The sequence below is a fragment of the Vombatus ursinus genome, unplaced genomic scaffold (assembly GCF_900497805.2).
Source record: "Vombatus ursinus unplaced genomic scaffold, bare-nosed wombat genome assembly UNPS02014945.1, whole genome shotgun sequence".
NCBI classification, from domain to species: domain Eukaryota; kingdom Metazoa; phylum Chordata; class Mammalia; order Diprotodontia; family Vombatidae; genus Vombatus; species Vombatus ursinus.
Genome location: NW_020954723.1, coordinates 6,416,106 through 6,436,814, shown reverse-complemented (window position 1 = coordinate 6,436,814; position 20,709 = coordinate 6,416,106). Strand labels below are relative to the sequence as shown.

Here is a 20,709-nt window from a genome sequence, read left to right as displayed (position 1 = left end):
CTAACTTCCAACAAATGATAATATAATTAACATGAAAATTCTAACAAATGTAATTTAATCTTCAAATATTCAGAAGGGACATCGGGATCTTGCCTCAGGGTCATCATGATGAACATTAATTATCACTCCATAGTCCTGTGGGAAAAATTCTAGTTACTTGAGCTTTGGGTATATTTGGATGCTGGATAAAAGGGAACATACTGTACAAAACTGAGCAAAAAGCAGATGTGTCCTGCACACCCTGGGTCAGCACTGGAGTCACCTTGATTCACTGACCTTGGACAGTACTGACTTACTAAAACTTCAGTGGCTTGGACAAGAGAATCCACTACCCCTCCCAAACTTGTATTGACCCCAAAGACCTGGGAGTGTGAAAAAGAACCTTCAAACATGTGTATTTTCAACCTCAAGTGACAGTGACTCAGCCATCATTGGGGAAATGTGCTCCTTGGAACTAAATTTCAGACATAAATGGAGTTTGATTACTCCTTTCTCCTTCAAAATTCCAAAACTTTTGAAATTTTAATGTCTGAAGATAGAAACCTTGCTATAATGCGTAATCCTCTTCTCCTATCTTCTAAAACTAGGTGTGGCAAAATCTCAGCCATCCAGAACCCTTGAGGAATGAGAGTTGGGGGAGTGGGGCGAGAAGGAGAAGAGAAACAGAGGAGGGAGGGAGAATGAGAGGGGAAGGAGGACGAGATCGATATAGTGAGATACAGATGGATGAGAGATAGAAAGAGAGAGAAGGGAAGACAAAGACAGAGAAAGATGGGGGAGAGAGAGAAAGAGAGATGGGGAAGAGACAAGGGGGGAAAGTAAGGGGGGGAAGAGAGAGAGACAAGAGAGGGGAGAGAGACAAAAGAGAGATGGGGGAAGGGAGACAGAGAGACAGAGACAGAGAGCGTCAGAACTTTTAATACTTACTAATACTAACACTAGGATGCCCTTTTCCCCAAATAATTTTATACTATGATCATGCTACAAGGACTAACTAATGTTCAGTGATGAAAGATAATGATGATAGAACAATCCCCTTTTTCATGGCCCTTCATGAAAGGAGTCCCACCTAATCTTGGGGAATAGTAGTGATGATGATGATGGTAGCAGTAGTAGTAGCAGTAGTAGTAGTAGCAGCAGCAGCAGCAGCAGAAGCAATAGCTAGCATTCATATAGTGATTTACAAAGTGTTCTGCATCTTATTTGATCCTTACAATTACCCTGGGCAGTAGATAACAACTGTTATTCCCATTTTACATTCAAGAAAATGGACACTAAATTGAATGACTAATTTGGAACGAGATATTGGTAGTTGGTGGGACTCTTTCCATGAAGAGGTATAAAAATTAACCTGAGCCTCAGTTTTCTTATGTCTAAAATGAAGATGGTTAATATATTCTTCACAGTCTTGTTGTAAAGAGAATACTTAAAGAGAAGTTATTATCATTATAGAATAGGTGGTCACATTTTCTGGATGGCTGAGGATAAATCATTTAAGTGTTGGAACATTAAAAAAAATTGAGCTGTTTTGAGGAAAGTCTTTCTGAAATGCATCATACACTTTTTTGTTTTGACACATCAAATTTTCATCAATAACTCAAAGTTATCATTATGAAGAACAATTACTTGGGATGTATTCTAGTGTAGTTACACATTAGGAACAATATAAAATAAATGCTGCCACAAAGTGGCCAACTATCCTATCCAGCATGCCTTTAGCATAATACGTTGATACTCTCAGTGCAGGTCAATGGATCATAGATTAGAGAGACCTAAGAAATCATCTATTCCAAAATTTTCACTCTTAAAGATGAGAAAATTGAAGCCCAGAAAGGTTAACTCATTTGCCCAAAGTCACAAATAAAGATGGTAAGCAGCCTGGCTAAGTCTTGAACCCAGGTCTTTTGATTCCAAATCCAGTCTCTAATAACTCCTGGTGATAGCTGATCTAATTTTTGTCCTTTGTCAATTTTCCTTTGTGTCAGTGTTTCTATTTTGTTGTTGTTGTGTCCAACTCTCAGCGACCCCGCTTGGAGTTTTCTTGGCAAAGACACTGGAGTTGTTTGCCATTTCCTTCTCCAGCTCATTTAGCAGATGAGGAAACTGAGGCAAATAGAGTTAATGAGTTAGTTTCTGAGGCTAGATTTGAACTCAAGCCTTCCTAATTCCAAGTGAGGTACACAATCTACTATGCCACCTACCTGCCTTGAGGTTTCTATAGAGATTTACTGGTCTAGAGCATTCCTTTCTTTCCACACAGAATATTGGGTGTGTAGTCTTTGGCTCTCCTCAATGGCTCTCAATTGTTGGCGGGTGGGTACTCTGAGGCTGCCCTTTTATGTTTGGCTGACAAAGAAGTTTAAAAAAAAAAGATCCTAATTCTGGGTCTTGGGACATATCACAAATAGTTTCTACTGAGCAATGGTGGCTTCCGTGTGGTACAAGGAAAGAGTATTAACATTTGGTGCTAGAGAAGCTGGGTTCAAATCCCAGCTCTGCTACTAACTACTTGTGTAAAGACTTCAGTTTTCTCAGTTGTAAAGTGAAAGGGCTAACCAAGATGAGGGACGTCAAATATGGAGTGTGGCCAAATGAAATTAAAACATAATTGGAAAATATTTAACAAAATAAAAATATAATGAAACACAGACAATAACACGTTTTAAAACTACGTCAAGAAAATTTGGAACCCAAAATTTTAAAAACAAAAGTTAAAAAAAATTGTTTTCACATGCAACTGGGAAATAAGATATATAGGAAATGGGGTATAGAAATTGATCCTGCCCTACAGGAAAATTGAAGGGGAAGGGGATAAGAGAAGGGGGGAGAGATAGAAGGGAGGGCAGATTAGAGGTATTCAGAATGATGCCCTCTTGGGGTGGGGGGAGGGACTAGATGGGGAGAAAATTTGGAACTCAAAATCTTGTGGAAGTCAATGTTGAAAACTAAAAACAAACAAACAAATAAATAAATAAAAAGGAAAAAAAAATTTTAAAAATAGAAAAAAAAACTAAGTCAACATGAAGCCCTTAGGGATCCTTATATATGTCTTAGTGGTCCCCAGTTCTATCTGCATTTGACATCACAGACTAGATGACCTTAAAGGTCACTTCTAGCTCTAAGTCACTGATCTAAATTTACTAGCTTCTAGATTCTCATCATGAACCAAGAGATACCTCTGCATGCCCCATAAGGGTATTTCTGACCTTGGGGATAGCGGGCTTGATTCCTTATGTTTTAACACCAAAGGTGGGCTTTCTCCTCCCTCCCCTCACCCTCACTGTGCTCCTGCCACACCCACTGCCCAGGCTTAGGAGAGGTAGAGATGAGTAGGGAAAGGAAGTAACACAGCCCAGGTGGAACAGCAGCAAGGGAAAGGATCACAGATTTGGAGCTAGAAGATCATTAAAAGTCATCTGGTCTAATGTTGCTATTTAACAGATGAGGAAATTGAGGCCCAGAGCTCACAGGACCAGAAATTGAGAATCAGAAGGAACCTCAGAGAACATCTTGTTCAGCAGCTCCTTTTTATAGATAAGGAAACCAGGGGCCAAGGTGGTTCAGTCGCTTGCCCAAGGTCACAGATAGTCAATAACCAAGAGAACACTGTATATAGTAACAGCAATGTTGTTTTAAGAATGCCTTTCGTGAGACTCGGGGCAGAGCCAAGATGGTGGAGTAAAAAGCAGTGACTCGCTTAAGCTCTCTCCCAAGCCCCTTCACATACCTGTAAAAAATGACTCTAAACAAATTCTAGAGCAGCAGAACCCACAAAAAGACAGAGTGAAACAAATTTCCAGCCTAAGACAACCTGGATGGTTGATAAGAAAGGTCTGTTGTGCCAGGCTGGGAGAGGAGTGCAGTTCAACGTGGGCCACACAGGCAAAGACAGGCCCCCAGCAAACCCAGAGTAGGTCTCAGGAGAGTGAATCACGGGCAGCTGTGGCAGTTTCCAGACTTCTCAACTCACAAATGCCAAAGAAAACTTAGAAGGTCAGTGGGAAATGTCTGTCAGATCTGGATGAGAGAGGAGCACAATCCAGCCCTGGACCTAGTGGCAGCAGCAGCAACTGATTCTGGAACTCTTGGCCCACAGACAAAAGGAGGATCGAGTGGCTGATCAGAAGGGGATTCCAGGATCTCTTTGCTGGTGCTGAGGCAGGATTCTCTTGCTTTGCCAGTGCTTGGATCTGGGGTCATAGCTCTGGGTGGCAGTCCTTGGGTAAGGAGGAGTGCTGGCATAGTGGAGCTTGTGGCGGTGATGGAGAGGGAATCATCCTCACAGTTCCAAGGCAGAAAAGAGTGCTTGTGGTCACTCACAGACCAAAGCACAGGCCAGAAAAAGAGGAAATACTTCTCCTTTGATCATACCACTGAAGAACTGAAGAACTGAAAGAACTGAAAATTTACAGGACCCTAGAAGTATCTCTGAAAACAGCTGTACAAAATCTCTGAAGCTTCAAACAGTACACCTTCCACAGAGGAAGCAGAGCTCTACCTTAACAAAGAGTTAAAAAGTCAAGTAATTGGCTGGAAACACGAGCAGGCAGTGGAAAAAAAAAACCTACAGAATCTTATTCTGGTGATAAAGAAGATCAAAACATATAACTAGAAGAAGACAACAAAGTCAAAACTCTTACATTCAAAGCCTACAAAAAAAAAATATGAATTGGTCTCAGGCCATGGAAGAGCTCAAAAGAGAAGCAAGTAAGAGAAGTAGAGGAAAAATTGGGAAGAGAAATGAGAGTGATGTAAGAAAATCATGAAAAATGAGTCAACAGCTTGCTAAAGGAGACCTCAAAAAAATGCTGAAGAAAATACCACCTTAAAAAAATAGACTAACCTAAATGGCAAAAGAGGTCCAAAAAACCAATAAGGAGAAGAATGCCTTAAGAAACAGAATGGGCCAAATGGAAAAGGAAGTCCAAAAACTCACTGAAGAAAATGATTCCTTAAAAATTAGAATGGAGCAAATGGAAATTAATGACTCTATGAGAAGTCAAGAAATTACAGAACAAAACAAAACCAAAAGAATGAAAAAATAGAAGACAATGTGAAATATCTCACTGGAAAAACAACTGACTTGGAAAATAGACCCAGGAGAGACAATTTAAAACTTACTGGACTACCTTAAAGCCATGATCAAAAAAAGAGCTTAGACATCATCTTTCAAGAAATTATCAAGGAAAACTGCCCTGATATTTTAGAACCAGAGGGTCAAATAGAAATTGAAAGAATCCACTGATAACCTCCTGAAAGAGATCCCAAAAGGAAAATCCCTAGGAATATTATAGCCAAATTCAAGAGTTCCCAGGTCAAGGAGAAAGTATTTCAAGCAGCCAGAAAGAAACAATTCAAGTATTGTGGAAACATAATCAGGATAACACAAAATTTAGCAGCTTGTACATTAAGGGATCAGAGGGCTTGGAATATGATGTTTCTGAGGTCAAAGGAGATAGGATTAAAACCAAGAATCACCTACCCAGCAACTGAGTATAATCCTTCAGGGGAAAAAAATGGAAATTCAATGAAATAGAGGACTTTCAAGAATTCTTGATAAAAAGACCAGAACTGGATAGAAAATTTGACTTTCAAATACAAGACTCAAGATAAGCATGAAAAGGTAACAGGAAAGAGAAATCATAAGGGACTTATTAAGGTTGAACTGTTTACATTCCTACATGGAAAGATGATATTTGTAACTCATGAGACCTTTCTCAGTATTAGGGTGGTTGGAGAGAATATAGATATAGACAGAGGGCACAATGTGAGTTGTATATGAAAGGATGATATCTAAAAAATAAAATTAAGGGGTGAGAGAGGATTTTGCTGGGAGAAGAAAGGGAGAGGTAGAATGGGGTAAATTATCTCACATAAAAGAGGTAAGAAAAAGCTTTTACAGTGGAGGGGAAGAGTAAGGAGGCAAGAGGGAATGAATGAATCTTATTCCCTTCTTAAGTCAAATCCAATGAGAGTAACATACATACTCAATTAGACATGGAAATCTATCTTACCCTACAGGAAAATAGGGGGGAAGGGGATAAGAGAGGGAGGATAATAGAAGGGAGAACAGATTGGGGGAGGGGGTAATCAGAAGCAAATACTTTTGAGAAGGGACAAGGTCAAAGGAGAGAATAGAATAAACAGAGGGCGGGATACGATGGAGGGAAATATAGCTAGTCTTTCACAACATGACTATTATGGAAGTGTTTTGCATGACTACACATGTGTAACCTATATGGAACTGCTTGCCTTCTCAGTGAGGGTGGATGGGGAGAGAGGGAGAGAATTTGGAACTCAAAGTTTTAAAAACAAATGTTAAAAATTGTTTTTTACATGCAACTGGGAAATAAGATATACAGGTAATGAGGTATAGAAATTGATCCTGCCATACAGAAAGATAGAAGGGGAAGGGAATAAGAGAATGGGGGGGAGGGTAATAGAAGGGAAGGCAAAATGCTTGCCATTGGGGTGGGGAGGGGAGAGATGGGGAGAAAATTTGGAACTCTAAATCTTGTGGAAGTGAATGTTAAAAACTAAAAATTAAAAATGGCAATTATGAAACTATTGTGGTTCTGCCAAAGGTGAATGAAAATGGAAGGTTCTTGTACTCATTCTCTCCTCTGTTAGAAGTTAAAGTTCTTGAGAATAGGCATTGTTTCTTTTTTTATACCTGTATTTCTAGTGCCTAGTATTGTGTCTGATCCATAGTAGATAGGTACACCTATCTCTTCCAGGTGGGGGTGGGGGGTGGGGTTTAGGGGTGTGGTGACCCTGTAATCTGGAAAACCCATGTAAAATTTTTTGGCCCTCTCTTCATACTAGAGAAGTCATCTGAACTTTTTCTTTTATGGGGTGTTTACAGTACCTTATTGTAAAATTTGGGTATATTTATGCTACTAAAAGATAAAATATGTTGATATTATACATTACTATAAATATATCTTATGTATTCCTGAGTTCCTAAACTTTTTCTGTGTCATCTGCTGGCCTTGGCATGTCATCTGCGGCTTCTGCAAAACTCCCAAATAATTCCCATTTAATTTCTTATGCTGACCCATGATATTATCAAAAGCGTGATGGGGAAAGTCACTGTGTAGAAGGGATAACTGTACTTAGGATTTGCTGACTGATTGATTGGTTTCTGTGACTTAAATACTAAGAAAGTAACAGGAAAAGTCCCATAAAAACAGCACCAAAACAGTCTCACAGCTGGAAGCTAAGGGAGCCATGGTATTCTTGGCTTTTTAGAAGCTTCATATATTCCTCTGAATTTTCATTCATGCTTTGGGGTTGAAGTTCAAGTAGATGACCTTCCAGGGACTATGACTGCAGAGTAGAAAGACCAGACCCTCCCATGTGTTGACTGAGCAGTCTGGAAGTACCAACTTTGCATATGAATGTATTAAAGTGGCTTTTGGTGTTTTTGTTATGTTTTAAATTTAAAAAGCACAGAACAAGAACAGTACTAGAGAATACTGTTGCTGAAAGAGGCCTAGGAAGCCATCTATTTGATCTAATTTTCTCATTTTACAAATGAAGAAACTGAGGGCAAGAAGAGATAGAGAAGTAACTGGCTTCAGCTGTCAAGGACAGGTCAAGAGGAAAACTCAAGTTGCAGCCTTTAGATTTCACTTTCCAGGGAAGGAGGATTATTGCTATCACCAAACCAGGAACTCACCCTTTCTAATGACAGTATTTCAAGCTTCAAAAAAAACGTGCTTGCAATGATAGAACTTCAGCAAAGGGAAATAGGATATAAAAGTCTATCTCTCCTACTTAATAGCACTGACTTTTCTCTAGATTTTAGCATGGGCTTAAAAGTCATAAATTACATATGGAACGCAGCAGGAAGAGACAAGCTCCTTCAATTATTAATAACTCAGTGCAAAGTCATTCATGATGGTGCAAGCCAGCTGCATTTACTTGGAGATGGCTCACCACTGCAGGGGTTGTCATTACAGGACACCAAATGCTCAAAAGGAGAAATCAGCCATCCCAAACTAGTTGTAAGCAGAATTTATAACTATTGCCTCAAAATCATTCATTAAAGTGAAACAAGGGATGCATTTTAAATGACTGCATTTTTTTGTTTTAGCTAAATTTACATGTAAAGATGCTCAAAATTATCATACATTAGCATGAATTAAAGTCCCTTGATTCTACCAAGCTCCTAATAGTTTAAGCAATATGGTTCAACAAAACCATATGCTACTAATCTTCAAAATGAACCCGGTATTAATTCTCTTGCCAGGTAAAATGGAATATACTTAGCAAAGGAGAAATCATAATAGTTCAGACCAAGAAAAATCAATGTTTCTAATAACCTAAGTTGAGGGTGAAGGGGAGTTAGGTTATTACCATACTTTTAATAGGTCTTTCCCTTTTAGACTACATGTTCAGGGACAGGCACCATGTCTTATTTTTTGTATCCCCCACAGATCCTGGTATAATGCCTTGTCATATAGTAGACATTAAAGCGTAATTCAACAAGCATTTACTACATACCTACCATATGCCAGACATTTTACTAGAAGCTGCCAATAAGACAAAAACAATCAGGTCCCGCCCTCAAAAAGCCTACAATATAATGGGGGGAGGAAAAGAAAGAGCGTGGACCCAGAAAAATAAATCAAAAATAGACACAATTATGTGTCGAATGCTGGATGAATAAATGAATCTTCTCCAATAGTTGATTATTTGCATGATTAATTTATAACCTAAATGTTTATAAATAGTAAATCTCTAAATCCTATGTGACATTTAGGTTGGACTGATGATAGATATGAGGAAAGAGTTTTATAATTCTGTATGTGTCTTGTATGTACGCAGCTGTTTGTGTTATCTACCTCATTAGATTGTGAGCTCCTTGACTGAAGGGTCTTTGTATCTCAGGCAGTTAGCACAGTGCCTGGCACAGAATAAATGCTTGATGACTTGTAATCTACCCAGTGCTAGAAGCAGGTGAGTTACTATTATTGCCTTCATATAGTGAGCACACTGAAGTTACTATCTTTGAATTTTTCTGTTATTATTTAGAGTAAAGTCACCTACTGAAAGGATTTACTTGGAAATTCCAATCCTTCAGCAAGCCTAAACAAATGGATCAAAATCAAAAGATTATTGAAGCAATAGTCTGAAAGCAGGCTAGTCTCTCAAAGAGCAACTCTCTGTCCATTAAGAATTAGAACTAGAAAGATTTGGGAGAGATGAGTGGCTCAGGAAAACTCTGACAAAAAGGTCGCTTAATCCCTAAAGAATGGCTTTGCTTGACTTCTCTTAAAAAGGGCGGGGGGGGAAGCAGTATTCTATTTGGGATATATCTGGAAATGACTGGTTTTTTTAAAAAAGGAATTAAGAAAAAAAATTTTAAAGGCATTAATACTTAAAAAAAAAAATGCCACAAAATACAAGACCCCAGTGGAAACACAAAATGAAAATGAACCATAATGAAGAATCCTGAAGAGGTTAACTGAGGAAGACAAAATAAGAAAATATGATTATAATAGGTAATTTTTTTAGAAAACCAGAATATAAAGCTTTTTTTAAAAAAGCAATTTCTGTTGTTGCTGAATCATTTCAGTCGTGTCCAACTCTTTTTCTTAGTAAAGATATTGGAGTGGTTTGCCATTTCCTTCTCCAGCTCATTTTACAGATGAGAAACTGAGGTAAAGAGGGTTAAGTGACTTGCCCACGGTCACACAGCTAGTAAGTGTCTGAGACTAGATTTGAACTCAGGTCCTCCTGACTCCAGGGCCCGCATTCTAATCAACCACTTTACCGCTGCCCCATTGCAGTTTTAGACTTCTAAAAAGCATTAGAGGGAATAGATTCTTTTCAACTGGTTAGTCTTACAGTCCTCTTGAGCAACTTCAAAAAACCCAGTACAATCTTAACTGAGTCTTGTAAGTTTCCATATCTAGAAAATGAGGAGGTTGTTTTAAATGATCCTTAAAGGCCTTCGCTAAATCTGGGTTCTCTGAATGCACAGGAATAAAGCTCTAGGTGGCAAATCATATATTCAAGAAGACAATAAAGGCCTGGAACTAGCTGTCCCTGGCTAAAACAGAGGCTGCACCTTAGTGGAACTTCAAAAACACTAAGAGGTTTGCCATGGTACTTTCAAAATGAGCCAACTCCAATGTTCTTTCACGGAAAAGTATTCCCGCGCCCCGCCCCCCAAATCTCTACCATGATTCCTAAAATAACAACAACACAAAAACAAAAGAAAACAACTGGATCAAAGTATCACATACGAAAGGGCAATTCTCTACCAAATGTTATCTTTAGAGGGAGTATTCTGGCTAAAGTTAAAAACAAAGCAAAACAAAACAGTAGGAGCAGCTAGGTGGTTCAGTGGACAGACCTCTGGCCTTGGAGTCAGGAGGACCTGAGTACAAATCCGGTCTCAGACACATAACACTTACTAGCTGTGTGACTCTGGGCAAGTCACTTAACCTTGACTGCCTCACCAAAAAGCAAAACAAAAACAAAAAAAAACAAACAGTAGAGCACAGAAGGATTTACACAGAGGCTGGCTGTGGGCATACATTTGGAAGATGAGGTGTGACATTATGTCACATTTTACATATGAAAAGTTTTGGCAATGGCTTAGAATTCAGAATAATCAGAAACACAAAATATGCTGCTTACGTTAATTATGCTTGGTGGGAGCAGTGGGTCTAGCTGGGAACTTAATCCCATAAACTTTTCCTCTACCTCTGTCTTACTGCCTCCCCCTAGCCTTGTAGAAAATATAATTTCTTATGATAATAAGAATAACAGCATATTATTAGTTATCAATTAGTATACTATATACTGCTATAATAATATGATAATAACAATAGCTAACATTCATATTGCACTTAAAGGTTTGCAAAGCACTGCACACAAGTTCTCATTTGGTTCCCATAACAGCTCTGTAGTGTAGGTGCTATTATCCTCATTTTGTAGGTAAGGAAAACTGCAGCAGATGAGTGACTGGACCAGGTTTATATGGCTTAGTACTTGAAGCAAGATTCGAACTCAGGCTTTCTTGACTCCAAGTACAGCGCTCTATCCATTTTACCACCTAGCTGGTCTGCTAGTACTCACAGATGAGTTCTTATCTCAATATTATAAAGAAATCATACTTGGGTTTTTTAAAAAAAAAACAACTGTCTCTAATGTCCTCCATTCATTTTTTTGTATATTTAATTTCTCTTCCTACTGTTCTGAAAAGCCCAATTATGTCCTGACCTCTACCATTTACCTTCTTAAAGAAAGAATCAAGGAGACCAGGTAAACTGGAGATTGAACTTAAAAAATGGGCCTTCTCTACAAATCTGGGCCTTTCTCTTAAGTTACTCTTGCCAAAGAGATAGGGGCCAGGAACTTTCTTTTTTTTTTTTTAAATTTGATAACTGTATTCAAACGCAATTGGTTTCCTTTATAATCCTATGCATTATATTTTGCATTTAAACACATGATTCTATGAAGGCGTTCATAGGCTTCACCAGATTACCCAAGGGGTTCATGATACCAAAAACCCCTGCACTACTACATCTCAGACCCAGCCTGATAAGCAAGATTGAACACCTCATTTTTTTAGAAGCAAACAGGACATATTGATGAATGGAAAAACAAAGAAAACTGACAAGTGACAGGTCTTAGGACAAGGGATCAACTGTTATGATTGTTCCCTTTTGACAATGACTTTATAAACTAGTTTTTTTTTTTAAGGCAATGGGGGTTAAGTGACTTGCCCAGGGTCACACAGCTAGTAAGTGTCAAGTGTTTGATCTGAGGCCGCATTTGAACTCAGGTCCTCCTGACTTCAGGGCCGGTGCTCTATCCACTGCGCCACCTAGCTGTCCCTATAAACTAGTTTTACTGATTGCAGGCGGGCCCGGGCTTATGACCTTGGTTGATGCACTTGGAGTTTATGTAGCTAAGACGTTTTCTTTGAAGCCAGTGGAGGGAAGTATTTTATATCACTCATTCAAACTGTATGCAGCCTCAAAGGGGATTGATTGTAGAGAGTCATTTTATTTTAATTTTGTAGAGTAGTTTGGAATATAACTAGGCCAGTCTAAAGCAACCAGTCCTAAACTAATGGCTTCCCCCTCATGTCTACTTCTGCGCCTAAAGAGATGTAGAGTGTTTTCCACCTAGGTTCTAGGTAGCAACCAAGTGGGACAAGTAATCCAATTTAAGCCTTCATTCACCCGAAATTTGCTAAAACTTAAGTACCGGACTGAGGCCAAGCTTGTAGATGGGGAGCAAGACCAACCAGTAAGCTATTCTTACACTAAGGGTTCTTAATCTTTTTATATTGCAGACTCGTTTTCAGTCTGAAGAAGCCTACGGACACTTTCTCAGACTAATGATTTAAATAATTTGAAGGAAATGCTCAATTTCAGTTAAAAGCTAGTGAAAATAAAGATGTAACTGTTTTCTTATTCAAATTCATAGACGCTTGAAAATATCTCCCAATAGTCCAGGTTAAGAACCTTTGCCTTTTCCAAATGAAGGACCAGTTGTTCACCCATCATCCCACTAGTGATTCTCCAGTAAATGAGCCCCTCCACCTCCAGTCTTCAAGTGACTTGACTCCAGAGTCTCCTGGGTCAAAAATAACTAACTTAGGCAAGGGCTAGAAGTTGACTAGTCCTGACCTGGAGGTATCAGTGAAGCTCTTGAATACAGAATTCTCCAGTGATGATTTTAAAGTATTTGGGACCTCTTCATCTCTCAAAATGTAAGAAACACCTCCCCTCCCATTTTGCAGTAGTCTCTGCTCTACCCAATGTATTTGCTACAACATACTCAACTGAGAAAGCTGCAGAGGACTCAGATAACTAAAGGCTGAAGGACGTCGGGAGTTGTTATTTTGAGCACGATGTGTTACGGGGAATATGCTCCCAGGCAAATTAAAAATAGGCAGGTTTCACATGTATTATGATGGGCCAATATCTGGAGTTATTGTGTAAAAAAGTCAACACAGTGACAATTATGCTATTGACAGACACTCTTAAACAAGGAGGTTTCACATCATAATTATATGCAGAAGAATCCAGCAAACACAAGCTGGGTAATGATCAGGTAATAAAATAACACTTCATCTATATCAATAGCAGCTTCAGAGTTAAGGTAAACAAACATGGCCCATGACACTAAGCAGAAGGAGAAAAGCCTTTCACAAAGAAAATGTTTTCACCTAAGAATAAGCCATTTGTACAAAGACACACACACACAGAGACACGCTCTATCATGAGAAATAGAACAGGAAACAGATCCTTAGTGAGTCTTCCTAACTGCTCCCTTTCCCCACCTGCTGAACAAATTAACAACCACAAAAACCCCTGGTCCCTTCCAGGTGGGTTTATCTGCGGTCCCGATATAATTCTGACCATTTATTGACCCCATCTCCTTTTCCTATTCTTTATCCCCTCACCTCCCACCCTGTATTTTAATTTTTCTTAGTTTGAGCTGCTCTTGAGGCTCATTTGACACACCGCAAAAACAAACATATTTTCAAAACGGGAAATAAAATAAAATGATGGACATTCAATTATAATTGGTATGAAAGAGGTAAATTAGGATACTTTTCAAACACTTCCCAATGCACCTTTTCGGAGGCAGAATTTCATCCATTAAAAACTCTACTACAAGACATGGTATATGCGTCTTGGGTTCTGAAACTCAAACTGCATGTTTATCTTGGACAATTTAACTCTGAATTCATAAGGTCTGCCACCCAGCCAAGTTAAATCTTCCCTGACCAACATGTCTCAGAACAGTCAAATCATGGGCAGAGCAAAATGGAAACACTCCATTTCTTTTGTTTCTCTTTAGATTTTCTGGCATTTACTAACAACGAGGTGTTTTTTTAACAGTTTTTGTGTCAACACTTTCAAACACTCTGCCACCTCTCAACCTCTCTGTATTCTCACTACTCCAAAGCAAATGGGACTACAGACAGTGATTATTAAAATTTGCAAGGAAGACAGGATGTGAAGGTAACAATTAAAACCAGCAGGGTTTAATTCAGCTCCTGCTGGAGGTCACCTTCTTTTCTACATTTTGGGGAAGGCAACTCCTCGTCTACAGATTTCCCTCATCTTCACTGTTCAATCTTCTTCCCAGTAAGAATGTTATCTTGGATCAAATCTAAGAATGATCAATATTGTGGCAGAAATCTATGTTTCAGTTTTGTTAATGAAAATGGATAGATGTTATTAAAATAGCCCAAGGAAGGAGAGAGAGAAAATGAGGGGGGCCTGAAAAAAAATATTTTATAACAGAAGAACAAGAAATCAAAGGCCATTCACAACCTGAGGCATGAACATCAGTAACCCTACTTTATGGAGCAGGGTTAAGATCATTAATCTAAGGATAAGCATGACCTATTAATAGAGAACTAGAAGAAAAGGGCCTTTCTGAGCCATATTTATTTTCAAAGCAATCCAGCATTATGATTAGTATATATAACACAGGCTTCTTTCCAATCCCCATTCTCCCTCCTCCCTGTTACCCTCTTTCCTTTTCATATCCTACTCTTTTCTTCCCTTCCCTTCCCTCAAAAATCATGTTATTATTTATAGAAAAAAGGTCTTGAGATTTCATTGGTATGGGGAGCTCTTAGGTGAGCAAACTCCTTTTACTAATGCAGGCTGGCACCTTTCCTGCAACTTAAGAGCCTTCAAAAGTTTCCTAGAACCCAGAGATGTTAAACAACTTGCCTAGAGTTACACAGCTAGTATGTTTCAGAGATGAGAGCAAGACTTGAACCTAGGGCTTCCCGGGTTGGTGAGCTCTCTAACCATTATGCCAAACTTCCTCTCTGTTATTATTTACACCGTGGCAAAACTGGGTTTCAGAAGACCTCAGCAGTCATTGAAACCCATCAGTATTATGAGCTACATGGAAACCTTAAATAGCAGGATGTACACAAAAGCAACCTTGCTCTTCACAGGGCTTTTTCCAGTGGGTCAAAAGAAGCTCTATGAGAACAAACACACACCAGTGTGGAAGGAGAATGGCTGGAATAAAGTATGATCTGACCTTTGTAGGTGCTAAGATAGAAGAGTCCTTACTGGAAGGAAAGACTTCCTATACTTTTCATAGATCTCTGCTTCTAAATCTTCTCAGAGTAAGTATGTATAACATGTTGAACTCACCCCTCTCCCTGTATTTTAGTTTCTTCAGCTGAAAAGATTAGAAGCCCAAGGATCTGATGGCCTGAAAAATGCACTGGATAAACCTTCCCCACACAAAAAGTATTTTCATTCTAAACACTGAGAATTATTTTAACCCTTTAGGAAAACAAAGCTAGATTTGTTAAACCTATTTGGTGGTTATTCTCTTATACAACCAGATTTCCACTGTGGAAAAGTCAGGGCTGCGTTCAAGTCTATGTTGCTGACTTACCCTACAGGTATCATCACCATCACTTACCTCACAGCAGCCGCCATTCCGATGGGGTGGATTGGCAGTGGTCTAACTCCAGGGAATATACCTCGACTCAGAACCCGGGCTCCATTTTGTATTACTCCTGGAGGGACTGAAAAAGAAAAAAAAAATACAACATTTTGAAAACAATGCAGGAAATCAAGTGTAAAGATTTTAGTTCAAAGGCTTAATAAAATGCTGATGGCTCTGAGAGGCAGATTCAGTCAGCCAGGTCAGACTGATAACTTGAGCCAAGGAGCGTTGCCTAGGTCAAAAAGAACATATATAAGTGAGAGGCTGATTCTGTTTTTCTTTTAGTGACTGGAATTTACTGAATAGAACATTTTCATCTCTGGGTAAACTTTAGTTAAGAAACAAAACTTAATGTCATTATGTTTGCCTGACACACTCAGAGAAAACCATTAGTGAGAAGCGAGCATTTCCTTGTTTGAAAATCGAGTCCTCTGGCCTCAGTCAGTAACAGTTGACATTGTTCCATTTTTTTCAAAGCAACATAGCCAAGAGTGGAAACATACAAACCTGACTCTATGAGCATTTTGGCATCTTAACAACTAAAATGGTCATATTTAACGTTAACAGAGGTCTACCTCCAACACACTCCTTTTCCTCCTCAGAAACTTTAAAGGGATTAAGGATTAGGATCAAGCAGCTCCTTAGCTTTTGCTTCCAAACCACTCAGGGGGTTGTTCTGGACAACTAACTTCCTTGCCCTCAATTCCTTCCAGGAAAATTTCCTCGACCTGCCTCTCCCAAATGATATATTAAACCTGGAACGGTCAACTTGCCAACTTTTTCCTAAGTAGCATGCTAAGGTAGCATATTCCTCCCCCTTCTCCACCCAATCCTCCAAAAACAATATGGAAGAAACCTTTTTATCTCTCTAGGGCCATACTATGTTCAAGGAGGCAAACACTATATCTCCCCTCCCCAAGCAAAGTCAACAATTAATTAGTGCACTCTGTCCATGATAGCATGCATCCACCTAAGACAGCAAATTCATCTTTGTGTTGAAAGAGTTGAGTTCTAGACCTATTTTTTGATGCTACCTGCCGTATCATAAGCAAATCGTTTCACCTCCCTAGGACTATTTCTTGTTCTATATAATAAGAGGGGCCGAACTAGCTAGTCTCTAAGGTTTCACATTCATGTCCAACACTTTAAGAGGACAAGGACAGTTACCATTCAAGCTTCTGGAATAGCACTGAGAGACGAGTATGATGAGTAAACTTTTTGCAGCCCAGAACATCAAATATTACAACTGGAAGATTCTAAGATCATAGATTTAGAGTAAGAGGGAACCTTAGCCATCACTAAGCCCAACTCCCCTCGTTTCACAAAAGAGAAAACTAAAGCCAGGAGAAAAGTTATGATTTACATAGCTACTTGAAAGGCAGATTGAGTCCTAGGACATGGTTAATGTGTATGTAGAAGGATTTAAGGAATTTCAGTCCAAAAATGGAAACCACAACAGATATTGAGATTTAGAAGTCTACTGTCACCATCATTTAAGAAGGATAAATAAGTACTTCTTGTGAAGTATGGTCTTTACATAAAATTCTCAGAGTGAAAAGGCCAAGAAATACCTATAACACACTCATGTACGAAATACTCTTCTATAACAAATATTCCAAGTTAAACAAAACTGAAAGAAATGCTGTGAAAGTCAAGTCTCAATTATTTAGAAAATGCTCTAGTTTTGTTATTTCTACAAGACCCTCTGGGACAGCAAGAGCTACTGGAAGGAGTTTTAAGAGCTGGGTAGGAGTTCTGACCTGTTTGAGTTCTAGCTGTGAAATGATCAAGACAGGTAGCTTAACTACTCTGGTCTTTGATTTCTTCATCTATAAAATGAGAATGATAATATTTGTACTCCCTACCTCATAGGGTTGTTGTAAGGAAAGTACTTTGTAGACTGGAAAGTGCTTTATAAATGAATGATATAATCATGGCAGTTGGGTTGTCTTTTTTTGTCCTTTGTGATATTTGCCTTTTAGACTATTCACTCCTTGTTAGGTAAGGAAAGAGAAAAGTTAATCTGGTTCCTTCTTACCAACTCAGGCAAATGACTTAGATAAGACTGAAACTGTTGGCTAAAACATGGATTTATGACAATCTGTGGATTTCAGTGGATCAGACTGTACCTATTTTCTATTACAATTGAGAGGTGGCTGCATGATTTCAGAAGTCCCTTTAAATCTCTTGCATCCGCTTGACTCAGGATAACAGACTGCCAAAGTATTAAGATCAAGAAACTGATTTAATAACAAAGCATTCTGGCATACTGTGTGACAGCTCACTTAAATGACATAGCTCACACCTTTAAAAAAAAAAGTCTAAATTTCTGTTAACTTTAGAGGTGGGCAGTCTACAATAATCATTAGATGGAAATTTCCTAAAGTATATAGTGATATGTACAACATGATATTAGACACATGTGAAAGTGTATTTAAAGTCTGAAGGTTTCCTAAAACAATATAGCTTTTAGTCAATTATTTTTTTCCATATTCAAAGCCTTGTAATTATTTTTCCTATTTTTCCAGTCTCTTTCCATCCATCCTCTAAAGAGCCACCAAATTGAAACATTTCTAAAGAAGAGATCTGACCATGTTACCCCCTAGTCAAAATCCCTCAATCTACCCTACTGCCTTGAGGATAAAATATTAAATCCTCAGCCTGGCACTGGGAGCCCTCCATAATCTGGCTCCCCCTTTTTGTACTCTCTGTTCTTATCAAACTGACCTCCTATCTGTTCCCCATGCACAGTGTCTCACCTCTGGACTTTATACTTTTGTTCACAGAGTTTCCCCTGTCTGAGGTGCAGTCCTTCCCTGCCTCTGCCTTGTAGAACCCCTAGTTTCCGTCAAAGCCCAGCCCTAGATCCTCCTCTTATAGAGGGTTTCTCTTTATCTGTTCCAGTTACTAGAACGTGTTTGCGCTCTCTCTTGCTTTGCTTCTTTGTATGTCCTTTGTAGCATTAAGTCATGTGCACATATGTTGCATCTACTCAGTAGAAAAAAAAGCTTTGGAGGAAGAAACTATCTTTCTTTCTTTCTTTTTTTTTTTTTTTTTGTTGCATCTCAAGCACCTAGCAGAGCGTCCTGCACATATAAAGAATTTGGTATGGCATTGAATTGAGCTAGATTCCAACAAGCCAGATAACAATGCTCAAAGTGTCCTAATCTGGCTTCTAGTTTGAAGGTACTTTTAAGTTACTCTCTAATGCAGTCATGGAAAAGTAAGCCAAACAATTCTTTCTTCCACCAACGGTCTCTCTTATACCAAGCACCAAATGAGCATGATGCAATAAGCTATATGTTTAACACTTCTCCAGAGGTCATTGTTCTTTAGCCCAGAAGTATCTTACAGTTGCCTCAGTATCATCATCTGTGTGTCAGCTGTGGGGGAGTTGGAGGAGAAGGAGAACACATGATGATAAGACAATTGGACTCAGTTGTGCAGTCCTACTACAAAACAGCGGTTTGGGAAAGTATATCTATCATGAATCTTGTAAAGGCAAACGGGTGTCCTACAGTCGAAAAGCTAGGAAGACATGAAATCCCTTTGAGCAGCAACAAACAAACATGTAGGATGGCCAAAAGTCATAGAAACAGACATATGAACCACCCTAGAAGCTATAAAAGCAGAGCTGGAGAATATTTCAGCGTCCACCAGTCAGCATAGCAAAATAGCAGCAGCTAAAATCGGCCCGAACAGAAAATCCTAGAAAGACTCAGTAATTCTGCAGGCCACATGGTACCCTGAGTACAACAGTCATGATGGCACACACCAGTCAGTGGACCCACAAGATGGTCCAAAGGCAGGTCATCCTTTCTCATGTGACATCTTCTCCAACACTTTTAGTGCCACGGGTCTGGATACCTGATTACATTAGGTTTTATACAGTAATAGAACTAGAATCTTTTCACACGAGACAGACATCTCGTCAACAAAACTGCGAGTTCCATGAAGGCAGGGGCTACATCACATTCTTATTTCAGGGATGGGAGAGGCATATTGGTAGCTGTTCTAGAAACCTGAATTGAATAGTTCAGCTCCGACAGTCGTCTGACCCTTGTACATCCCTCAAATCTCACCAAAGTTAGTCTACCTGGATATCCTCCCTTATGGGGGACAGGAGGAAAAAAAAGCATTTATACAGTTTCTACTGTGTGCCAGGCATTGTATGTGCTAAGTACTTTACAAATATTATCTCATTTCATCTTCACAATAACCCCGGCAGATAGGGACTGCTATTATCCTTATTTTAGTTGAAGAAACATGCAGAGAGTGGTTAAGTAATTTGCCCAGAGTCACACAATTAGGAAGTGTCTGAGTCCAAATTTGAACTCAGGTCTTCCTGACTCCAGACCCAGCACTCTATCCACCACACCACAGGCTGCAAGGAGGAAATACATGGCAACAAACTTTAAATAGTTTCCTGATCTAGTTTTCTAAACTTCGAAGGCCTTTATTTTCCACATGCCTAATAAATCGCTCATAGTCAAGCCATCTCAGTTCCAAAAAAAGTGGTTCTACCATAGCACTCTAGTTGTGCATAAAGTTACATGTTCCCATGCCCACAGCAAATAACTACAGTGGCAAACCAGCAGAAAAGAACAATGGCTTTATTCTGTTTTCTATCAGATAGCAGTTAGGCCAGGTAAGAGGTGGGATGGAAGGTTTGGGGGGAAAAAGTTCCTGTAGGCTATCAGGTTTTGTTTTTTTTTTTGGTTTTTTTTTGGGGGGGGCGGTGTCATCATCTGCAACATGAAATTAACCCATGAAAACATCCCGATGGATGAAAGATATTCACTTCAAACAGACCATCAAAGGCTAAATCTATCTTACTAAACTAGGTTTTTCTCAAGCAACTCCTTGTATTTCCCATGGACTTCTGGTTCTCTAAGCTGGGTTCATCCCACCAAACCCTTTTACCCATTCTTAGATGAAATACAGGGCAACTAGGTGTCACAGAGGATAGAGCACCGGGCTTGAAATCAGGAAGACTCATTTACATGAGTTCAAATCTGACCTCAGACAACTTACGAGCTGTGTGACCCTGGGCAAGTCACTTAATCCAGTTTGCCTCAGTTTCTTCATCTGTAAAATCAGCTAGAGAAGAAAATGACAAACCACTCCAGTATTTTTGCCAAGAAAATCCCAAATGAGGAGAGTTGGACAAGACTGAAAAAAGGACTAAACAACAACAACAAATAAACTGCAATTACAGTTCCCAACCTCCTCCAGCTTTGGTAT

General features: G+C 39.1%; 1 protein-coding gene across 9 annotated transcripts in view; it reads right to left on the bottom strand.

The window, feature by feature from the left end:
• Positions 1–20,709, bottom strand: part of FOXN3 (forkhead box N3) — a 453,536-nt gene that overhangs the window by 4,948 nt on the left and 427,879 nt on the right. For all 9 annotated transcript variants that reach the window (XM_027844682.1, XM_027844683.1, XM_027844685.1 and 6 more), the window contains one exon: positions 15,439–15,544. In XM_027844682.1, coding sequence (XP_027700483.1) covers positions 15,439–15,544 — 106 coding nt within the window. The remainder of the gene's footprint in view (positions 1–15,438; positions 15,545–20,709) is intronic.